This window comes from Echeneis naucrates, chromosome 2 (assembly GCF_900963305.1).
Source record: "Echeneis naucrates chromosome 2, fEcheNa1.1, whole genome shotgun sequence".
Classification (NCBI taxonomy): domain Eukaryota; kingdom Metazoa; phylum Chordata; class Actinopteri; order Carangiformes; family Echeneidae; genus Echeneis; species Echeneis naucrates.
This window is the reverse complement of record NC_042512.1, coordinates 19,507,104-19,528,702: the sequence shown is the minus strand read 5'-3', so window position 1 is coordinate 19,528,702 and position 21,599 is coordinate 19,507,104. Positions and strand designations below refer to the sequence as shown.

General features: G+C 44.2%; 2 protein-coding genes across 2 annotated transcripts; both read left to right on the top strand.

The window, feature by feature from the left end:
- Positions 1-2,053: 2,053 nt before the first annotated feature.
- On the top strand, positions 2,054-6,084 carry gucy1b2 (guanylate cyclase 1, soluble, beta 2). The gene is made up of 14 exons (XM_029515924.1): positions 2,054-2,266; positions 2,776-2,875; positions 2,990-3,153; positions 3,228-3,324; positions 3,487-3,578; positions 3,670-3,771; positions 3,882-3,969; positions 4,045-4,241; positions 4,545-4,668; positions 4,738-4,886; positions 4,973-5,119; positions 5,193-5,347; positions 5,426-5,607; positions 5,689-6,084. The coding sequence occupies exons 1-14, from the start codon at positions 2,183-2,185 to the stop codon at positions 5,826-5,828; spliced, it is 1,821 nt and encodes a 606-aa protein (XP_029371784.1). The 5' UTR covers positions 2,054-2,182; the 3' UTR covers positions 5,829-6,084.
- A 3,310-nt stretch (positions 6,085-9,394) lies between these two features.
- On the top strand, positions 9,395-20,283 carry chrm4a (cholinergic receptor, muscarinic 4a). Its single transcript, XM_029515937.1, has 7 exons — positions 9,395-9,404; positions 18,020-18,618; positions 18,848-19,002; positions 19,078-19,279; positions 19,364-19,453; positions 19,544-19,813; positions 20,038-20,283. Exons 2-7 carry the CDS (start codon positions 18,046-18,048, stop codon positions 20,281-20,283), a joined length of 1,536 nt encoding a protein of 511 aa, XP_029371797.1. The 5' UTR covers positions 9,395-9,404; positions 18,020-18,045.
- The last annotated feature ends 1,316 nt before the right edge of the window (positions 20,284-21,599 follow it).

The following is a 21,599-nucleotide window of genomic DNA, read 5'->3' as shown; positions in this document are numbered from 1 at the left end:
ACCTGAGATGATGAGGGAGAAAGACTGTTACATAATCAACACCTGAGGATTTATGGACTGTTGGAAAACAGGGCTTAGTGTCTCTTTGTGTAGCTCAGTGAGTTAGAGAGTTGGTTGTGGACCTGACAGTCCAGGGTTCAGTGTCTCAGAGTGACATTTTAAATCAAAGTCAGACAGAGTCTACAGTTATAGTGGACAGACAAAGAGACAACAGCATGAAGGGGCTCTGTAGTGTGGTGGGTCTGTATGTGAGCTGCAAGTCTGCCCGTCTGGAAACAGCCGGTTCAAATCCAGGAAGTAGCAGGTGATGTAGTCCTGCTCAGGTGTTTGGTGGACATGGGTTTAATGACTTTTGAAGCCCAGCACCAGAAGTGTAACCTCAAAAGGACTCCAAAAACTTTCTCATGTGTGGAAGGAACTTGTGGCACAGAGGGTTCCTTCCTGACTATAAGGGTGCATGTAAAGGGGCTACTGGTTCAAGCCCTGCCTGTTATGGCAGGTGTAACCTTTGCAACGTTATGGATTACAGATATATCCTTGACATATTTATTTTCAATTCACATTTTATCTAGTGTTCATTCAAAACTGTATTAAACATTGCTAACAATTACTATTAATTTAGATGTTTTAAAAAAATTCTGATTAAATGATAATTTTGCATAACGAAGGCCTGATTTTTGATGGCACACTTTACTTATGTATTTTATGAGTTTTTATTGCTGACTATACCAAGTAATTTTTTTCACGTATCAATCTAATCACTCACTTTAAGATGGAGCCTGCAGACAAGAGGAGGGAGGAGGGAGACAGACAGCAGTGTGAACTATTTTCCTGACTCGAAGCTTTGTGGTTGGAGAAGTCAGTTGGGTAACACCAGATTCAGCCATGGTGAGTTTTTTTATTATACCTATTATACACTTTGAAAATAGACTATTGTTCATACACTAATATCATCAGTTCTTTCAGAGATATGACACTAATTTTACATCATTCTTTCCAGTCAAGAGAAACAAACAGAAAGCAAAAGTAGGTGATATGCAAACATCAATGTAAACTCAAGGTTTAAGTGTTGCACAAGGACGTTCTATTTAATGGTACGAATGGTACGTTTGTTTTTTTTGTTTTTTTTTGAGGGGAGGCTTTTATGTCTTTATCCTTTAGTCAGTAACTGGCAGAGAGGGATCTGACCCACGGACACTGCAATTACATGGCATGCACACTAAACTACTTGGCCACCATCGCGCTAACATAAAATAATTTACCTGTCCCTTTAAATCCTCCATTCTTACACCACAGAAGACAAACACCATTATTTACTGAACAGTATTGTCGATAATTAATGGCATGGACAACATTCCTACCTCAGTGTGTGTTTTATTTTCAGTATGGGTTCATCAACAGCTGCCTCCAGTCTCTGGTGATGGAGAAGTTTGGACAGGACACCTGGGACAAACTGAGGTCCGGGCACAAACACTCACATGTTGTTTTTTAAAATGGATGTTTAAAAGGGATAAAGGTTGTGTTTTTGCACAGCTCTCTACCCGGGGTCCAGGACACCTTCATGACGTACACAGTGTATGACGATGTCCTCACTCTGAGCCTGGTGGAGGAAGTTTGTTCGCTGCTGGGTAAGACTCCTGACAGGACCTAAAGTCTGAATTAAGACCTGTGACAACAAAATACACCATCTTCCACATCCAGAGCTGTCTGGACCTGGACCAGAGCATCTTGGGAGAGAGACGTGTGGTGCTGACTTTATAAAAAGGAAATAAACAAATACGCATCGATTTAACAGAATGAATTCTGGCACGACCTGGTGCAGTCTATCATTAACATCCACAGTGGCGTGACCTGCTGTGATGTCACCTGGGACTTTGTTAACACCCGGTAACTCAGTGTTGTTTCAAACCTCACACAAACTTTGAGCATGAATATATATTTATCCACATTTGTTAGGACCAGTTAGTCAGTTTTCTCCTCAGAGTCTGATTATCCAGATACTTCAGGGAATCGGCTGTAATTGAAAATGTTTGTTGTCTGTGCTGTGAAAAGACAAACACCATCCCTGGGGGGGTCAGTAAAGTTCTGTTCCTCCGATGTTTCAGGTATTTCTGCTCATGTTTTTCTGAAGCTGTTTGGAGAACATTTCTTCATTTTCTGTAAGAAGGCCGGCTATGACACCATGCTGAGGACACTGGGAGGAAATCTGATCGAATTCATTGGAAATTTGGATGCGCTGCACAGTTTCCTGGCTCTGTCCTACCAGGTTGGATTGTGTGTCCACACATAGGCTAATTCTACTGCCTCTCAAAATTTCTTCCAGGAAATAAACAGTATGGAATAAAAGAACTTCAGATTTATTAATATTAATTTCAATATTAAGTAAATAAATTCAGCTATGAAAGAATAGAGTAGGTAAATTAAAATGTACAGTTGGTAAATAAATAAAAAATACTTTTACTAATTTATACATTTTGCTTTTATTTAATAATTTATATAACAGAACTGGGAAACAAATGAGGCATTTGAATATATAAATATCTAAAAATAAACGTGAAATTGAAAACCAAAAGTCTCCTGAAATATAAAATTCTTCATTTTAAATCAAAAAATTTTTCTCTCATTTACTTATTGTGTTATTTATTCACTAGTTGTATATCTTTTTTGATTTATTGCCTAGTTTATTTATTTGAGTGTTTATTTCATAGCCGTATTTATGGATTTCTCATGGAATAAGATGACATTGCTGCTATCGGCCTCTTCCTGTTTTCTCAGGAAATGAATGCTCCATCTTTCCGAGTGGAGATGACCGACGATGGGAAGATGCTACTTCACTACTACTCAGACAGGAAGGGTCTGCACCACATCGTACCTGGTAAGGATGCTGAAAACTCAGCAGGCAGACTTCATCTTCTTCACCGGAAATGAACACAACGAAGTCCCTGAAACCTCACACCCTCCAGTCATGGTTTCTGGGCTTCCACTGCAGGAATCATGGAGGCAGTGGCCAGAGAATTTTTTGACAGTAAAGTCACTATGGTGGTTCTGAACCAATCAGAGGAAGACGAGCGGACGGGGAAGAAGGAGCACATCGTGTTTCTGGTCAACCAAGTCCCCACGAGTCCAGACCTGGACCAGCCCGTCCATAGAGAGGTGGGTGTCTGGACACAGTCTGGGTGTAGAGGGATGCAAAAATAAACCTGACTGTTCCGTGTGCTTCTCTACAGGAGGCCGTTTTCAAAAGAATGAAGGGCAGATGTGAGTCCCTGTCTGGAACCAGGACTGGGTGGGACCTGATCCGGGCTGTGGTTTTCACAGAAAAAGGTTGACACTGCAGAATCTGATCTTATCTAACTATCTGGGCTGGTGTGTCTTTTGTTGCCTCGTTCATCTTTATGCAAACACAGCCTGAATTAATTTTAGAAAGTCTTTTAGCTGCAGTTGGTCCCACAGTGGCAATATGGGTGTGTTTGATTTATGTCCTAGACACCTTCACTCCATGTTACCCAGAGAAGCTGTGGATGGATGAGATGGCTTTCTGCATTGCTTTTCCCTTCCACGTCATCTTTGACAAGGACGTAAGGAGCATTTTTCTTTAAATTCACTGGAAACTTTCTCCGTGTTTTTTTTTTTTTTTTAATGGCTGTTTCTGTTTCTGTTGTGTGGAAGCTGAAGATCAGACAGACGGGGGTGAATATACAGAAGTTTGTTCCAGGTCTTCAGGCCAAAGATGCTACTTTGGACCAACACTTCACAATTACACACCCACAGGTAAGACACGTTGACAAATTCTACGAGTGGACTGAAGCTGGAGATGACACGACGTCTTCAGGAAACAACGGTCACAGTCAAAGTTTGGTTAAAGCTGCTTCATCCTCCAGGTGACTTTCACCATCAAGAGTATCAGGAAGTTCATCAACAGTCAATTTGTACTGAAGAGCCATAAACAGTCAAGACTCAAACTAAGAGGTGACCCACAAGGACGTTTCAGAAACACACAACCAACCGACTCAGCTCAATCATCAGTGCTCGTTCTCTCTGCAGGTCAGATGCTTTGGATGGATTCTCTCGGCTGCATGTTGTACCTGTGTTCTCCAAAGCTACGAAGCCTCCGTGAACTTCAGGACGTTGGCCTCCACCTGGCAGATCTGGCCCAGCACGACGTCACCCGAGACCTGGTCCTGCTGAACCAGCAGCGTCTGGCAGAAATGGAGCTGACAAACCAGCTGGAGAAGAAAAAAGTAGAATTCAATTATTTGTGTTTTCACATATCAGAATCCTTACAGCTTTGAATGTCAAAATACAACAGACATTTATGTTTTCATGGATTCATTTACTGAAAAACAAAGAGTGTTGTCTCACAGCGTCCAGCTGGTGGCAGCATAGACCTGCTAAACTACAACAGAGCAGCGTGTGCTCAATAGGGAGACCGGCTTTCAAATTAAAACAATTTCCTGTGGCCTTAACTATACATTAAGTCACATCTGTCACTGTCTCCACATAATCAGAACTAAAATGTATTAATGTAAACTGTGTATGTGCAGGAGGAACTGAGGATATTATCTCAGCACCTTGAGGCTGAGAAACAGAAGACAGAGACTCTCCTGTATGCCATGTTGCCACGACACATCGCTAATCAGCTGAAAGATGGGAAGAGTGTAGAGGCAGGTCAGTAAATCAGTCAGTAAATCAGTCAGTAAATCAGTCAGTGTCTGCCTATGGCTGTGTCTCTTCCAGGAGAGTTTGAGGTCTGTACCATTCTGTTCAGTGATGTTGTGACCTTCACCAACATCTGTGCTTCCTGTGAGCCCATTGCTGTCGTCCACATGCTCAACTCCATGTACTCCAAGTTCGATCAGCTCACCAGCGTCCACGACGTCTACAAGGCAGGAGGGGCGGCCTGAAGCATCAGACATGTAAATACAAGGCTGACTCACTGCTGATGTTCTCCATCTTTCTTGGTCTCTTGAAGGTGGAGACCATTGGTGATGCGTACATGGTGGTGGGCGGAGTCCCAGTGCCCACACAAACCCACGCTCACAGGGTGGCGAACTTCGCTTTGGGAATGAGGATCGCTGCCAGAGAGGTCACCAACCCGGTCACAGGAGAACCCATCCAGGTGAAGATCTGTTGAAGATAATAAATCGGAAGAAATAAAATGGCATCAGCTTCAGTGTGTGTTTGTGTTTCAGATCCGTGTGGGTCTTCATACCGGCCCTGTGTTGGCTGGCGTGGTGGGACTGAAGATGCCCCGCTACTGCCTGTTCGGGGACACGGTCAACACAGCGTCTAGGATGGAGAGTCATGGACTCCCAGACCACATTCACCTGAGTGCCACCACACACAGGTGTGACTGTCAAATATCAAACAAGGCGCCTTCAACAAACACCATTACTCATTAACCTCCTTTGCCCCGCCCTCTCAGCGAGCTGAAGGGTGGCGGGTTCACTTTCCAACAGCGTGGGCAGATCGAGGTGAAGGGCAAAGGCCATATGACCACCTATTTCCTGTTAAGGAACCTGTTGGCATCAGAAGAGAGCATCATGGGAAGCAAGGACGGACAGAGCAGCCTCTACAGGGAGCGGTGCCATGGCCACAGCCACACTGGTGAAGAAGAAAAGATGGCGTCCAGCCTCCTGTACCCCCGTAGTCACCACAATAACTAACCTTCTGTTTTCATTCATACAGAGGCTGAGCAGAGAGATGCTGCCCCAAGCCCTTCCCCCTCTGACATCATCACCCCCTTCGCCTGGGACATCACCCCCCCTTATGAGACCAACAAGTACCATGGCAACTCATCAGAGAGCCGACTGTGTATGTTGCTTTAACCAGCTAGATGACCTTTAACCTGCAAAGTGACCTTCAACTTGTGAACTGACCTTTAACCTGCAAACTGAATTCTAACCAACTCACTCATTTAGATTTTATTAAGTCTTAATTGAGGGCGTGACCATTTTGAGTGACATATGAATGAAGCCAAAAGGGTGGGCTCCACCTCTTTGTCTATTTTTGGATTCGCTGGGCTGCGTCACGATGGCGAGGAGGGACGGCCCATTCTGATTCACTAAACCGCTGTTCAGGAACCTGTGGGTGATGTCACAGAGGCTCCGCCTATCTTTACCTGTCTATGATCTAGATAAACTATTGATTTCATTAGTCTCTCTGTTTATTTGGTTCCCCTGCTCAGATCACAACAGATCACAATGACTCCGTTCTGACAGAATCATCCTGATAATTAGTCAGATCTGTTGTCATGAACACACGTCAGCCATGACAGATTTTTTATTTATTTTTTTTTTTCACAAAGACCTCGTGAGCTCAGCGGCTGACGGACAGCTCTGCTTTATTAGTGTGCAATTTTAGAAATGACTTGAAATGGCACATAAGCACATGAGTAATGTGAGCGCACACACACAGACACACACTCTTCACTGTAGTGGGTTGTGTAAGGAGATAATGGCTGAGCCAAAATCAGCCCACTTCAGTCCGTAATGACACACGTGGTGTGTTTGTGAGGCAGAGGTGAGAATGCCTTATGTAAGTTCAGACACAAACACATGTTATCACTCTGCAGGTAAACACAACAGACTGTCTGTGCGTGTTCTACACACAAACACCAACTTCACTCTGACCTTGTTCGCTGGTCGCTTGTGATGAGGCAGCACATCACTCACAAAGTTCAATGGCCATGGTGGTAAAAGACCAGTTAGACCAGGATCAGTATTTAACCAGGACCAGTGAGACCAGGATCAGTGAGACCAGGACCAATTAGACCAGGATCAGTATTTAACCAGGACCAGTTAGACCAGGACCAGTGAGACCAGGATCAGTATTTAACCAGGACCAGTGAGACCAGGATCAGTATCAAACCAGGACCAATTAGACCAGGATCAGTATTAAACCAGGACCAGTGAGACCAGGACCAGTTAGACCAGGATCAGTATTTAACCAGGACCAGTTATACCAGGATCAGTATCAAACCAGGACCAGTGAGACCAGGATCAGTATCAAACCAGGACCAATTAGACCAGGATCAGTATTAAACCAGGACCAGTGAGACCAGGACCAGTGAGACCAGGATCAGTGAGACCAGGATCAGTATTTAACCAGGACCAGTTATACCAGGATCAGTATTTAACCAGGGCCAGTGAGACCAGGATCAGTGAGACCAGGATCAGTATTAAACCAGGACCAGTGAGACCAGAATCAGTGAGACCAGGATCAGTATTAAACCAGGACCAGTGAGACCAGGATCAGTATTTAACCAGGACCAGTGAGACCAGGACCAGTTAGACCAGGTGCAGTGAGACCAGGATCAGTATTTAACCAGGACCAGTGAGACCAGGATCAGTATTAAACCAGGAACAGTTATACCAGGATCAGTATCAAACCAGGACCAATTAGACCAGGATCAGTATTTAACCAGAACCAGTGAGACCAGGATCAGTATTAAACCAGGAACAGTTATACCAGGACCAATTAGACCAGGATCAGTATCAAACCAGGACCAATTAGACCAGGATCAGTATTTAACCAGAACCAGTGAGACCAGGATCAGTATTTAACCAGAACCAGTTAGACCAGGATCAGTATTAAACCAGAACCAGATAGACCAGGATCAGTATTTAACCAGAACCAGTTAGACCAGGATCAGTATTAAACCAGGACCAGTGAGACCAGGATCAGTATTTAACCAGGACCAGTGAGACCAGGATCAGTATTAAACCAGGACCAGTTATACCAGGATCAATATCAAACCAGGACCAATTAGACCAGGATCAGTATTAAACCAGAACCAGATAGACCAGGACCAGTTAGACCAGGATCAGTATTTAACCAGGACCAGTGAGACCAGGACCAATTAGACCAGGATCAGTATTAAACCAGGACCAGTGAGACCAGGACCAGTTAGACCAGGATCAGTATTTAACCAGGACCAGTTATACCAGGATCAGTATCAAACCAGGACCAATTAGACCAGGATCAGTATTAAACCAGAACCAGTTAGACCAGGATCAGTATTTAACCAGGACCAGTTATACCAGGATCAGTATCAAACCAGGACCAATTAGACCAGGATCAGTATTAAACCAGGACCAGTGAGACCAGGATCAGTATCAAACCAGGACCAATTAGACCAGGATCAGTATTAAACCAGGACCAGTGAGACCAGGATCAGTGAGACCAGGACCAATTAGACCAGGATCAGTATTAAACCAGGACCAATTAGACCAGGATCAGTATTAAACCAGGACCAGTGAGACCAGGACCAGTTAGACCAGGATCAGTATCAAACCAGGACCAATTAGACCAGGATCAGTATTAAACCAGGACCAGTGAGACCAGGATCAGTATCAAACCAGGACCAATTAGACCAGGATCAGTATTAAACCAGGACCAGTGAGACCAGGACCAGTGAGACCAGGATCAGTGAGACCAGGACCAGTGAGACCAGGATCAGTATTTAACCAGGACCAGTTATACCAGGATCAGTATTTAACCAGGGCCAGTGAGACCAGGATCAGTGAGACCAGGATCAGTATTAAACCAGGACCAGTGAGACCAGAATCAGTGAGACCAGGATCAGTATTAAACCAGGACCAGTGAGACCAGGATCAGTATTTAACCAGGACCAGTGAGACCAGGACCAGTTAGACCAGGATCAGTATTTAACCAGGACCAGTGAGACCAGGATCAGTATCAAACCAGGACCAGTGAGACCAGGATCAGTTTCTTCCAGTTTGAATAAACCAAGTCAGCTGACAAATAAATTGGAGGTCTTAATCAGCAGCTCACATTAATTAAGGCGTGATGATGTCACTGAACCTAAATGGACAAAATAATAATGATAATTCATTCAACGTCATGTATTTGAGCTGTTTTGTTTGTTTTATTTAAAAATTTGGTCGTTTTCCTCTTCTGTGGGAAATTAACACGATCTACCCAAAACAGATTCAATCACCGCTGATTGGGTGAGAAAAATGACATCACCGCCCCCTTTCCCTCTCTCTCCGTGTTGTGTGTGTGTGTGTGTGTGTGTGTGTGTGTGTGTGTTAACGTGTGTTTGTGGGCATGTCGGAATGAACGCAGAGAAACTACGCGGCGGGAGCCGAGCAGACAGATTTACATCAGAGAGGAATCGATATCTGATAATCGGATCAATGATCTGGTTTCACCTTCAGTCCGACACAAAGTGACACTGATGAGGAGAACCGGAGCGGAGCATCACCTGTGATCCGGGTTCAGGAGGAGGGGGGTGGGGGGGACCACGGAGGAATTCTGGTCCAGCAGCCGCAGGAAAAGTTGGAGGAGGATCAGAAAGTGGAACAACCAGGACCGAGGCTGCGGAGATCCGACATGCAACATGAGTAAGGACGGGAGCCAGCCCCCCTGGAACTTCAGCGGTGAGTACATCCTTTCATGATAATTAGACACGAAGGGGGGGTCAGGGAGTTTGACACTGAAGCATCACAATAAACAAACTGACATGTCAGCAACAAACAGAAGTAAGCACCGTTAATGCTGGACTGAGAATAAACAGGTGTTTCCACATCAGTTTTTTAATCAGAGGGAAGAGCAGATGTTTGAGGAGAGAAGAGGAGGAGCAGAATAAAAAGACATCAGAAGCTGCTCCTCCACTCCTTCCTCCCCTCATTACCCGTCTTTTACTTTCCTCATCCCCTCATTCTCTCTTCGTTGTGTCTTCGCCGGAAAATAAGCATGTCAGGGCTCAAAAAGAGGCTGTTTAACGTACAACATATTATATAATCACATGCATTATTCATTACATGTACAACATTTACTGCACATACATTAAACATAATGATCATAATCGGCACATTATAAAATATCATAAATAATGGGCATCATATTATGTAGAGATTTTTATATGTTAATTCAGAAACACTGCAGATTTCTCACCTACCTAAGGGTATTTGATTCACAGGCTGCTGTGTGTGCATGAAAATAGTGAGGGGGAGGGGGGGGGGGGCACATAAATGGACAGTGAGACAGGAGGGAGGTGAAGTGTAGCCTCCTGAGGGTCATATGAACTGAGATCACCTGATTGTGTTACCTGCTTGTGTTGTTGGCTGTGTGGTCACACCTGAGCGCTGACTGACAGGTGTCGCTCCTTCCTGTTCACGGACTCAAACGTTTGGTGAATGAAGCACAGATTGACTGACAGCTCTGAGTGTTGGGTAAAACATCAGGGGGTTGATGTAACCCCCCGCCCTGATTCCTCCCCCGTCTCCTCCCCCATCATCCAGCTCTCCTCCCTCCTTCCCCCGCTTTGTCTCCTCTCTCCTGCTTTTCTAATTTCTCCTTATTTACATCTGTCCCTGCTCCTGTGGAGTACAGATGCCTGTGGTGTGTGAGCGTGTGTGTCTGTGTGTGTGTGGTGTCTTTTTGGATGTGGCTACATGATTACATGAATACATGAATATAGCATGTAGGAGGGGATGTGTGTCTTTGTGTATTTCAGTGTGTTGACAGTGGTGGGCGTGTATGTGTGTGTGTGTGTGTGTTTGTCAAAACAAAACAAAAAAGAAAAGCTTTCTAGGCAGACGAGTGTTTTTCTATATTCATAAAAATGAAACAAATCTTTCCTCCTGAACCAAAACATTCATTCATTATTTAATGTTAATATTTGGATTATCTAAAGGTCTGTCAATCCCCACAGACACTCAAGGTTCAGAGTTCAGGTTTGGTCCTGGTCCTGGTGGACTCAGGTCCTGACACATTAGGACCGGGTGAGTTCACAGACCAGGACCAGCCTGAGACCAGATCAATTTATAAATTCAATCATTTTCTTGTCCATGAGTCTTTTAATCTTTATCTTCCTGTCTTTAATCTTTTGTTGTTCAGAGAAAACAAGATGATGATGATGATGATGAAGAAGACAGTATTTTCATCATCTTCCATTATTTTCATAAACGAAATGAACGAAATTATCTCGGTGATAACTCGTCTGTGGCATCATTCATTCATCATTCGTCTCTTTATCATCATCTTCACCGTCTTGTCTCCACCCTGTCGTGGCCCAGTTTCTCTCCAGTTTCTCCTGGATGAGGCTGCCAAGCCCAGATGCTGTTTTCAGCGACAGGATATGAAGTTCGAGAGTTGGGGGGGTCAGAAAGAGGAATTAAGAGGCAGCGGTTCGACGACAGACCGACAAGGATTCAGTCCAACTGTTGAAAGATGGAAAGGACAGTTAGTCTGGGAGGATTAGAGCTGACTTCACTCAGTTGAGATCCGTTCATTTGAAAACTGTGCTCATTCCTGGATCTGACAACACACACATAACGAGCTTCCAACAATATTCATCACAAATACTGACTAGATCTTCATTTCTGCATGTCTTAGTTTCATGAGGATGATTAATAATTCGTCCGATTAATTCAGTCTCATATATTCAGTAATAATTCAACTGCTGCTGTGTATTCATGTTGTTAGAGGACTCTGGCTCCGTGAGGGCTTTATGAACTTCACTGTATTGTATTGAAGTCTATGGGAAAAAGTCCCTCCTCCTCAGTAAACATTTTCCTGATGAGTTTACGGTCTCAGTCAAACAACATGATGTTCACCTTTTAAATGAGGCTCCATTTAGAGGGAAAGACCAGAAAGCAGGGGGCGGGGTGGCTGTAACAGCGGAAACAACAATCACAGATGGTGGAGGGAAAATCCTGTGTGACGCCCCCTATGGAAATAAAGGTCTAAGAGACATGGAGCTGCAGAAACAGTCATCAAAAAAAGTGGAGAAGCTCCATTACAGAGTGAGTGTGTCAAACAGAATGGCTGATGTTGCGAGGAGACACACACACACTGACAGACATGCACTCTGCACAGTGCTGCTGGCTCTGTACTGTGAAATATGGATTGGCAATGCTATGATGTGCTTGGGGGGTGTAAAACAAACTCTGTCTCTCTCTCTCTCAGACACACAAACACACACACACTTTTAACTTCAAAGTGGAACAAGAACAAACCAGTGGCTTGACCAGAGGAAAAAGAGAGATGAAGAGATGAAGAGAGAGGGAGGAGAGTCTGCAGACGGAGGGAGGGACTCTCAGATCCAGATCAGATCCAGCAGACTTCCTGTGACCTGAAATTTAATCACATTAGGGCTTTTGTTGTTTCTTTGTGGCGTCAGAAACAACTGAAAGACCAGATCATCTCCAACTCTGAGGGCAACACCCTGACCAAACAATCAAACACACATCTGTGAAGATGGAGCAAAATACTAACCTGTGACATCATTTCATAACCAGCATAAAACAGGAAGTGATGCAGCTGTTCACAGAGTAGGCGACCATCAGATTTTCACTTACCTGTATTTGGTGGTCTTGCTTTTGAAGTCGTGTTGAGTCTCGGTCCATCTGCTCCTCCGTCCCTGGTACAGACAAGATAAAGACAGGATGTTTACTGTCCAGTCTCTTCAGATTAAAAGCCTTTAATGAAGCCATCAGTGTCAGGTGCAGATGGTGGAGCAGATAAAATCAGTGACTTCAGAACTACATGATCCATCTGTGACATTATTTCTGACCATGTTATTGCTGCTGGAGACAAGCGAGCAGGTCTTCCTGCCGCCTCGTTTCAGATTTGTTCTGTCTTCTTCCTGGATTAACTCAACATCAGTGAGCTAAACCCAGAATATGTGTGTAATGCTGCCCTGACAGCAGAATCCCTCTGGAGGTTCCCTCAGTTTCTCCATCTGCAGCGTCTTCACTTGGTACTGCTGCACTTTCAGGGATTATGGATGTAAGAACAGTCAACTGCACCAAAGTCATGACAAAGTAAATCTCATAGTCCAGACAGAAACATTTCCATCATGAAGGAAACCTGGAGAGCAGGATTCTGCAGATGTTGGACTTCTCTGAGGTCTGCTGACACAGTTCATCTGTAGACTGATGACAGATATGTTTGTTTGTCAGCACATCACTGTGTCTGCTGCTGTTATGTCTTATTTATTACACTTCATGATCCTTGGCTTCCAGATTACAGTTTAGAAATAAGATTCTGTCCCCAACAGATTTTTAAATCCAGCAGGAGACAGCATAATAAACAACAGTATTAATGTGTGTATTTCCTGTCTGATCCTGTGGCTCTGATCATGTACTGTGAACAAACAACTTGAATTTACTGCCAAATCCCCAGTGAGAATCAGTGACATCATTAAAATAATCACTGATGTCATCAAGAACCTGTGGCGGACCCTCCTGGGCCCAGTGAGTCCAGGTCAACACTTTCAGTTCACACTTCTCCACTGTTGTAAGGTCCAGAAAGGGGGGGGGGGTAGAGATCCCCATCTCCCACACCCCTCAGGTTTCAGATCTCTGCTCAGTGCCATCCTGGACCTTTATCTGGACCTGGCATCCACAGACCCAGCTTTCCCAAAGCAATACATTGTAGTCTGTGCCACAAATCATAAACCTGCCTGACCCCGCAGAGACGTGCCCTCCTCTGACCTCCACTCAGGTCGGCCTGATAACGTTATCGGACAACGGATGTAAATTACAGCTCCTGAATGCATCCAGGCCAACAAGGACACAAGGATTGATATCAGAAATTGGATATTCCGATCAAATAAGAGTCTGCAAACACGCCGAACTGAAGAGGACTTCCCATCTGTTCGAACCATTTTTCTACGAGATAATTTGGCAGAGATAGAATTTACACACCACCGCCACCTGAATGACGAACCACCCGAACCAAGCAGCGTAATCTATGTGGTTGTTGCCTATCACTGTTCTGTAGAAGGAAAAAAAAAAAACCTCATACACAGTCTGTAGTCACACATTTCTGATTTTCCACAGCCAGTCAAGACATGTATGAAAATGTTCTTTTCTTGGTTTATTTGTTTGTGTTCTGTGATGTGATCACCTAATTGTGTTTTACAGTGAATCAGATAAAACCATGTCCACCGAAGTAACCACAACAAGCAGATAAACTGTACTTATCAAAACCATAATTATCTTTGTTTTATATAAATCCTCAAACTGGTGAATGAAAGGTGAAGTTAAAAACCAAACACCGGCCTCTTATGCTCTGAACCTGAACCTGACCACACCTGTAAAAGTGAAATTTATGGAGTTCTGGAGAAGTTCTGAAGAGCAGAGCTTCCCCAGGAGACCCGACGAAGCAATAACAACAACAACAAAACAAGAAACTCAGAAGTCAGAACTTAGCTGCTGAGCGAAATTCAGCTAAGTTCCGAGGCTGTTGGAGAGGGTTAGCGTTCAATTTTCTGAAGTCAATCCACAGTAAAGAACATCCCTTCTGGATTGAGACTTGATAAGGGGCGATCCTATACACAATGCTATACACAATGCTATACACAATGCTATACACAATGCTATACACAATGCTATACACAATGCTATACACAATCCTATACACAATGCTATACACAATGCTATACACAATGCTATACACAATCCTATACACAATGCTATACACAATGCTATACACAATCCTATACACAATCCTATACACAATGCTATACACAATCCTATACACAATCCTATACACAATGCTATACACAACAGCAGATATTGCCTGAGGAAATTACCTGCAGTTCATTGTGCTATGTGAGACATAAGGTTGCCATGGTTACCAGGGACAACCAGAAGCAGGATAACCACCATAAGACAGCGAACGAAAGACGAAGAAGTTATTTTCTCACATCATCAAGGAAGTAAACGGACCCAAAATCGAAGCCAATCGTATTGGCATCGTCATGGAAACGTGAAACGACTTTTTGACCCCTTGCACAGCGAGTCCATTCCTGCCCCTTTGGATCGGGGGAGTCACCAGAAGTCAGGAGCTTTTATTTCACCATTGTAACTATCTCCATTGTTGATATTGTGATATATACGACAAAGCTCTCTGCGTCTGGTCGTCTCAGTCCTCCTCCCATCTGCCCCAGCGATCACTGGGATTCCCGTGTTCTTACACTGGACACAACACTTGGGTCGTCCTTCCCTCTCTGATCTCGTAACTCCACAAACATGACGTGCTGCCAGGATGTCGCAGAAATGGAACCCACATGCAACACAAGTTAACACAGCATGGACGCACACAGCTCTCACGCACAGCTGATCCCCAGGAAAGCCCTCTCCTCGCGCTGTATCCTTGTTTCCTTGGTTTGGACTCCGCTCCTTCGGCTGGTTTTGGTTGTTGTGAGAGTTTCAGCTCAGACAAACACCCACTGGGCCAATAATGAGGATGATTCTGGGCCTCAATGTTGATTTCAAAACAGTTTTGGCCCCACAGGAGCTTGTTTGCGGCAAACTGCTGAACAAGTGTCGCTCCCTGCGGACAGTTTGACTTTCAGCCTTTAGTTTGCTAAAACATGTTTACAGGATGTTTCGTGGCAGAATATCAGTTTCACCGTCATCATCATCATTTATTACGGATCATCCCACAACAAAGAGACAAGAGCATATATAGACCGCAGACCACAATAAACCACTACAGACCAAAATGGGAACCTACATGCCAGAAGTCAAACGGTTGTTTTTCCTGCTGTGTTTGAATGCGTCAGAGTATTGATGCTTTCTATTTTTACATTGGTGCTGAGAACAGGTGAGATTCTGGTGTTCGGTTTTCCATGTGAGCTGTATGACTGAATGTGATGTGGATTTCAGATGAATGTTGCCTCTCATGCGTTGACTGTAGATGTCGGATATCAATGTTGCAGCAGTGTGTGCTGTGCTCAGCTTGTTGTTCGTGTATATCTGTGTGTGAGAGATGCTGCTGATGAAATCAATGGTAATGTGCCTCTCATCTGCCACTGTTGTATATTTCATAGAAGATCTGAACCAGTTCTTTAGTGTCCCGGAGACAGAATTTCAATATTTCCTCTTTTTCACTCTGCGGTGTTCAAGAACATGAAAAAGGTCAATGAAAGTGTTCCATGTCACCACGAAACAAAGACACGCTTACGTCTTCTTCATCTTATTCTACGTTCAGATGAAAGTGACGATTTTAAGAAACTTTTAGCAACACGTGGAGTCGTTTTGGTTGTGAAAACTGTTCTGTATTCTTCACGCTTACATTTAAACATCATATAAAAAATGCCAACACCATCTGTTTCTGCTTCTCTGTCATGACAAAACAGACAATGTGAATGTTCATGCACCAGATAACAAAGCTGGCTTCACCCCAGCTCGGCCTGGACAGACACCACCTGAGAGGGTCATATAGAGTGCGTTCATATGATGCTGTGTTTGTCAGATGGGTTGTGTTACAGCAGGTCTATAATTGTGTAGTTCTGGATACACATACATGATTCAGATACATTACATACATGTTTAAGCACTCACTTTCTGATGTGGTTGAAGCGCTGTCATGCATGTTTTATAATTATGTAGATTTCGTTTTAAATGGATAAAACAGAATCTGCTGCGCTGATGATGATGATGATGATGCACGTACTTTACATCCAGCTCTTGACAGATATTTTGTAATTAAAGCCTCTCTAATTTAGTTGAAAGTCATCAATTTTATTTTGTTGTAAATTCTTAGCCTCTCCAGAGAGAATCAGCCCATATGACTGATTCCTGAAAGGGAACATTTAAAATGAAATCTGGAGCACAATGCAGTGTGTAAAAGGTAAAGGCGTTTGAATACTCTGCATCCACACAATTTGCACTCATTTAAATATGTGTGCATTTGGTATGGCATGCATGTACAAAGGAAATGACAGCAAACAGAATCAGGAAGGTAAATCCTCATATTGTAATGTATCACTCCAGCTTATCAGAAATGACACCCCGTGAGTTTTGGCTGTATGTTGGTGCGTTAAACATGCAGCTCCTCAGATGTTTGGCAGCATCTGCACCTTTTCTACCTTCCTGAAGAGAGATGAACTGGACTTTGTAGTCCATCTCTGTTTCCCTAAAAATCTCTTTCCTCCATTTTATATTCAGCCTCTATCATCTTCAACAAAAAGCCTTTTAAAGCAGCATTAAACATTGGACTTACAAAGTCAGCACCATCATGAAACAAGATAACGAGGAGATTCAGACACACAGACTGAATTATCAGGCTCTAGTTCACGTTAACGCCACGATCACACAGACGTCTCTCATCCTAGACCAAACAGAATCCGAGTCCATCATTAAAGGACTTTTGGATTAAAATGAACATTCGTTAAATCTCTACATGGGTAGGAACATTCAGTATGTTGCTGCATGTTGCTCAGGGGACACATTAAAATGCAGCAGTGTGTTAACAGTTCGCATATGGACAGCAGGACATGGAGTCAGATGGAGCAACCATAGCAACGGAGACAGCGAGGAGCGTGATGGAGTCTGCAGGGTGAAAACATCACAAGTGTCCAACAATAAGACATGAAGATCAATCATCACCTCCCGAACAACCTCAGAAACTGTTAAAGCCAAAAAGCACTTGGCTTCAGTGCTGACTGTGTTGAAGTCTATGAGAAAATGTCCCTCCTCCTCCTCAGTAAACATTTTCCTGATGAGTTTATGGTCTCAGTCTGAAATACATGATGTGTTTCAGATTCTAGGTTTAGGATTCTAGATTACAGGACAGAGCCCACCATCATCATCATCAGTGTCTTAATGGTTGTGCCTCAGTGTTTGGAGCTCTCCTCCTTCCTCTCCATCACCTGCTTTCTGCAGCATTTCTTCCGAATTGCACTAAAATGTCTGTTGACTGACTGAATGTTATCAGAGTCAGCCAGCGTCTCTGTTAAATGAGTTTGGATATCAACAGAATAACTGTGTTGACTCAGCGCCTTGTTAAAAGAACAATACAGCGTATTTTAAAGGAGGGCAGAGCTAGAGGAGCCAGGAATACATTTCATTACCATTCTGTATTTATCAATTAGAAAAAGGAGCATTTATTTTCTGTTTCAGTTTATAATGAACTATTTATCATATTCTCATCCAAACACCACCAGAGAGAACAGGTGAACACCAACAACCAGACTGTAAACACTGGGCGGTTATTTATCTGCTTATCTCTTATTTCCTTATCACTCTCCCTTCAGGCTCATTGGTCAACCAATCAGCTGACATGTTCTCCAACGCCACATGCAACACCTCCACCAACGATTCAGCTTCCTGTTCTGCTGTGGACGAAGAAATGGGAACAGGAAGTCCATATAAGGCTCTGGAGATGTTTTTTATCGCCTTGGTTACAGGATCTCTGAGTTTTGTGACTGTCACAGGAAATATTTTGGTCATGCTGTCCATCAAAGTAAACCGCCACCTACAAACTGTCAACAACTATTTCTTATTTTCGCTGGCCTGTGCTGACCTGATCATCGGCGCCTTCAGCATGAATCTGTACACAGTCTACATCATCGTTGGCTACTGGCCCCTGGGGCCCGTGGTCTGCGACTTGTGGTTAGCGTTAGATTACGTCGTCTCAAACGCTTCAGTGATGAACTTGTTGATCATCAGCTTTGATCGCTACTTCTGCGTGACCAAACCCCTGACTTACCCGACGAGGAGGACGACCAAGATGGCAGGGTTAATGATCGCGGCGGCGTGGATCCTGTCCTTCATCCTGTGGGCTCCTGCCATCTTGTTCTGGCAGTTTATCGTCGGACAGCGAACAGTTCCACCTGGAGAGTGTTACATTCAGGTACTGTCACTAACTTTAATGACAGCAGGACATGAACATGTTTGCTGATTATTTGCTTCTGCTCTCCTAAACTCTGTCACTCAAAGGTTTTCTGTGGCTCAGCTGTTTCCATTTTACTAAGGATTAACTAATTTGGGGGTGTGGCCTCTGATCAACAGGTGGGTGAACCTCCTCACCTGGATCTGCTGCTGGCTCCTGATTGGCTGACTGTCTTTCTCTCTGTCTTCAGTTCCTGTCTAACCCCGCGGTGACATTTGGGACGGCGATAGCGGCTTTCTACCTTCCTGTTATTATCATGACAGTCCTGTACATCCACATCTCCCTGGCCTCCAGGAGCAGAGTCTCCAAACACAAACCAGAGAAGAAAGAGAAGAAGGGAATAAAGTAAGAGTGTATGATCACGGGATAGTTTAATCGAACAGATCTGAACCATTCTGTTGTTACTGTTTTTTTTTTCAGAACTCCCAGCTTGATGAAGAGTCACCTGATAAAGCAAAACAACAACAATGAGACCAGCCCTCAGGCGAGTCCCCGGTCCACTCCCAAACTCAGCCTCGACTCCACCACGACTGCACTGGAGGCTGTGAAGAACGGCAGGGTGGAGGAACCAAAACCAGCTCAGCCTCAGACTCTGGCGCAGCCCAGTCCTGCGCTCACACAGGTGCGACCTCATTCAGCATCAGCTCACACCAGCTCAGATCAGCATGACAACTTCAGCCACTCATATCTGTCTGTATGTATCTAGGAGGAGAAAGAGAGCTCCAACGATTCGTCCACAGCTTTCATTCCCCCGACAGAACCAAAGGACAACACCAATAACAAAGTGGTTTCTGAGGTTGGATTTCTGCAGCTGTCTGCAAATCAGAAGCTCATGTTCAGCTTTTACAGAACTTTTTCTCATGAACCTGTCTTGGTTTTCTTTCAGGAAGCAAAAAATCCCAGCCCAGTTGCCACGACCACAGACAATCCTGCCATGTCCAAGATCAACGCATCCTCGAGGTGGTCTAAGATCAAGATTGTGACGAAGCAGGCCGGAGATGAATGCATCACAGCCATTGAGATCGTCCCGCCTGTGGAGGGAGCTGAGAGGCATTCGATCCCCATCAGTCGTCCAAGAACTGTGGCTAGAAAGTTTGCCAGCATCGCAAGAAGCCAAGTGAAGAGGAAAAGACAGATGGCTGCCAGAGAGAAGAAGGTCTGTAGCTGCAGATGTAGTTGCTGTAGCTGGCTTTGAAAAAAACTGGAGGGAGAGGTGGTTGGGTCTGTTTGTGCTGATTTCAGCAGGTTTCCCTGCTGGGCTGGGCTAACCCCACACCAATATCCCACCTGAGTCCCTCCTCACCTCAGCTGGAGGATTTGTAGCCTTTAATATTCACCTCCTTTTGAACAGGATGTGCTGACCCCTTCTCTTTTCAACAGGTGACCAAGACCATCTTTGCCATCCTGCTAGCTTTCATCATCACGTGGACGCCGTACAACGTCATGGTGCTAATCTCAACCTTCTGCCAGTCCTGCGTCCCCGACACTGTGTGGGCCATCGGCTACTGGCTTTGTTACGTCAACTCCACCATCAACCCAGCTTGTTACGCACTCTGCAACGCCACGTTCAAGAAGACGTTCAAGAACCTGCTGTTGTGCCAGTATAAGAATATAGGCACCAGATGAGGTGGAAGGAGAGGATGGAGGGTGGGATGGATGGGGGAAAACCAAGGCAAGAGGAAGGGGGAGGAAATAATTGTTAAGGGCGAGTTAAAGAGAGGCGAGATGTTGTTATCCAATTGGTACAAACAGACTCAGAGACAAGTGCCAACTAATCCCACTGAGCAGAAACAGATTGGGAACTTCAGCGGTGGAACAGGCTTTATGGGAGACAGCCAGATGGATAACTGATGGATGATGGAGCTGTGGTTACATTAGTCCTCCCTCAACTTCACTATAACATTAAACCAATTATGTGGCTTCTGCAACTGCTTCCAACACTCATTAGAGCAACAGCTTCATTATGTGGTGAAAAAAACATCCACAGAAAGAAGAAGCTGCAACATGGTCAGTTTAACTAGAGTTTCTTTTTGCAGCTTGCTATTTTCATTCAGTTTTTAAACTACCAATATGAAATGTGAGGGACAATCAACACATAAAACAGGAGTTAATGATGACTGAAATGAAAAAGATGTACATATCAGAGGTGTCATGGAAACACAGAGGTTAAAGGTCATTCAAAGCGTTAGTTAGCACATGAAAACATGATCCAGGAAGTTGGTTGTTCTGGTGATTTCGAGCTGCAGACCCGGATTGACTGAACAGGCTGGCAGCAGTTTGACACTGAGCCACTGACCAATCAGAGACAGCCAGAGGGCTGACCCCAGCTGTCCCCTTTCAAAGACCACACCAAGGACCACGGACCATCTCAATTTGTACCAGAAGAATGATCAGTCGAGGTCGAAAGAGGCTAATAAAAACGTTGATGAGAAGTAAAGGTCACGAAACGAACCGTCATCTTTTGGTCGAGATATTTATTGAATTTTGAGCCAAAAACATTCTCATGAATAATTAAGAGACTGCGTTTCCCCTGTTGAGCTTTTGCTCCTGGGGAACACACTGTTTTCTGTTAAAATAGTCAAAGTGATGCAGACAAATCCTAAATGCATCTGCAACGTGCACTTTACTGAGAGCTGGCAGGATCTGGATGGTCTGATGGATTCGCTCTGCCCGTCTGTTCAGGTCTTCTTTTATTCTGGACCGGGTCTGGTCAGTTTATTTGTATTGAGGTGTATTCATTTAGGAATCTACAGCTTCAATACTGTGAAGACCACTTTTTCTATTTTGGTCATTCGAGACCATCGGATCCATCCAAACGAACACTCTGCTCACTGCTCATGCGTCTTTCACCAGATTCAAAGACTGTGAATAACAGCTGTTCAGGGGCAGCAGTGTGCTGAGGCAGGGAGGGAAAGAAGAAAATGGAGGACAGGTAGACAGAC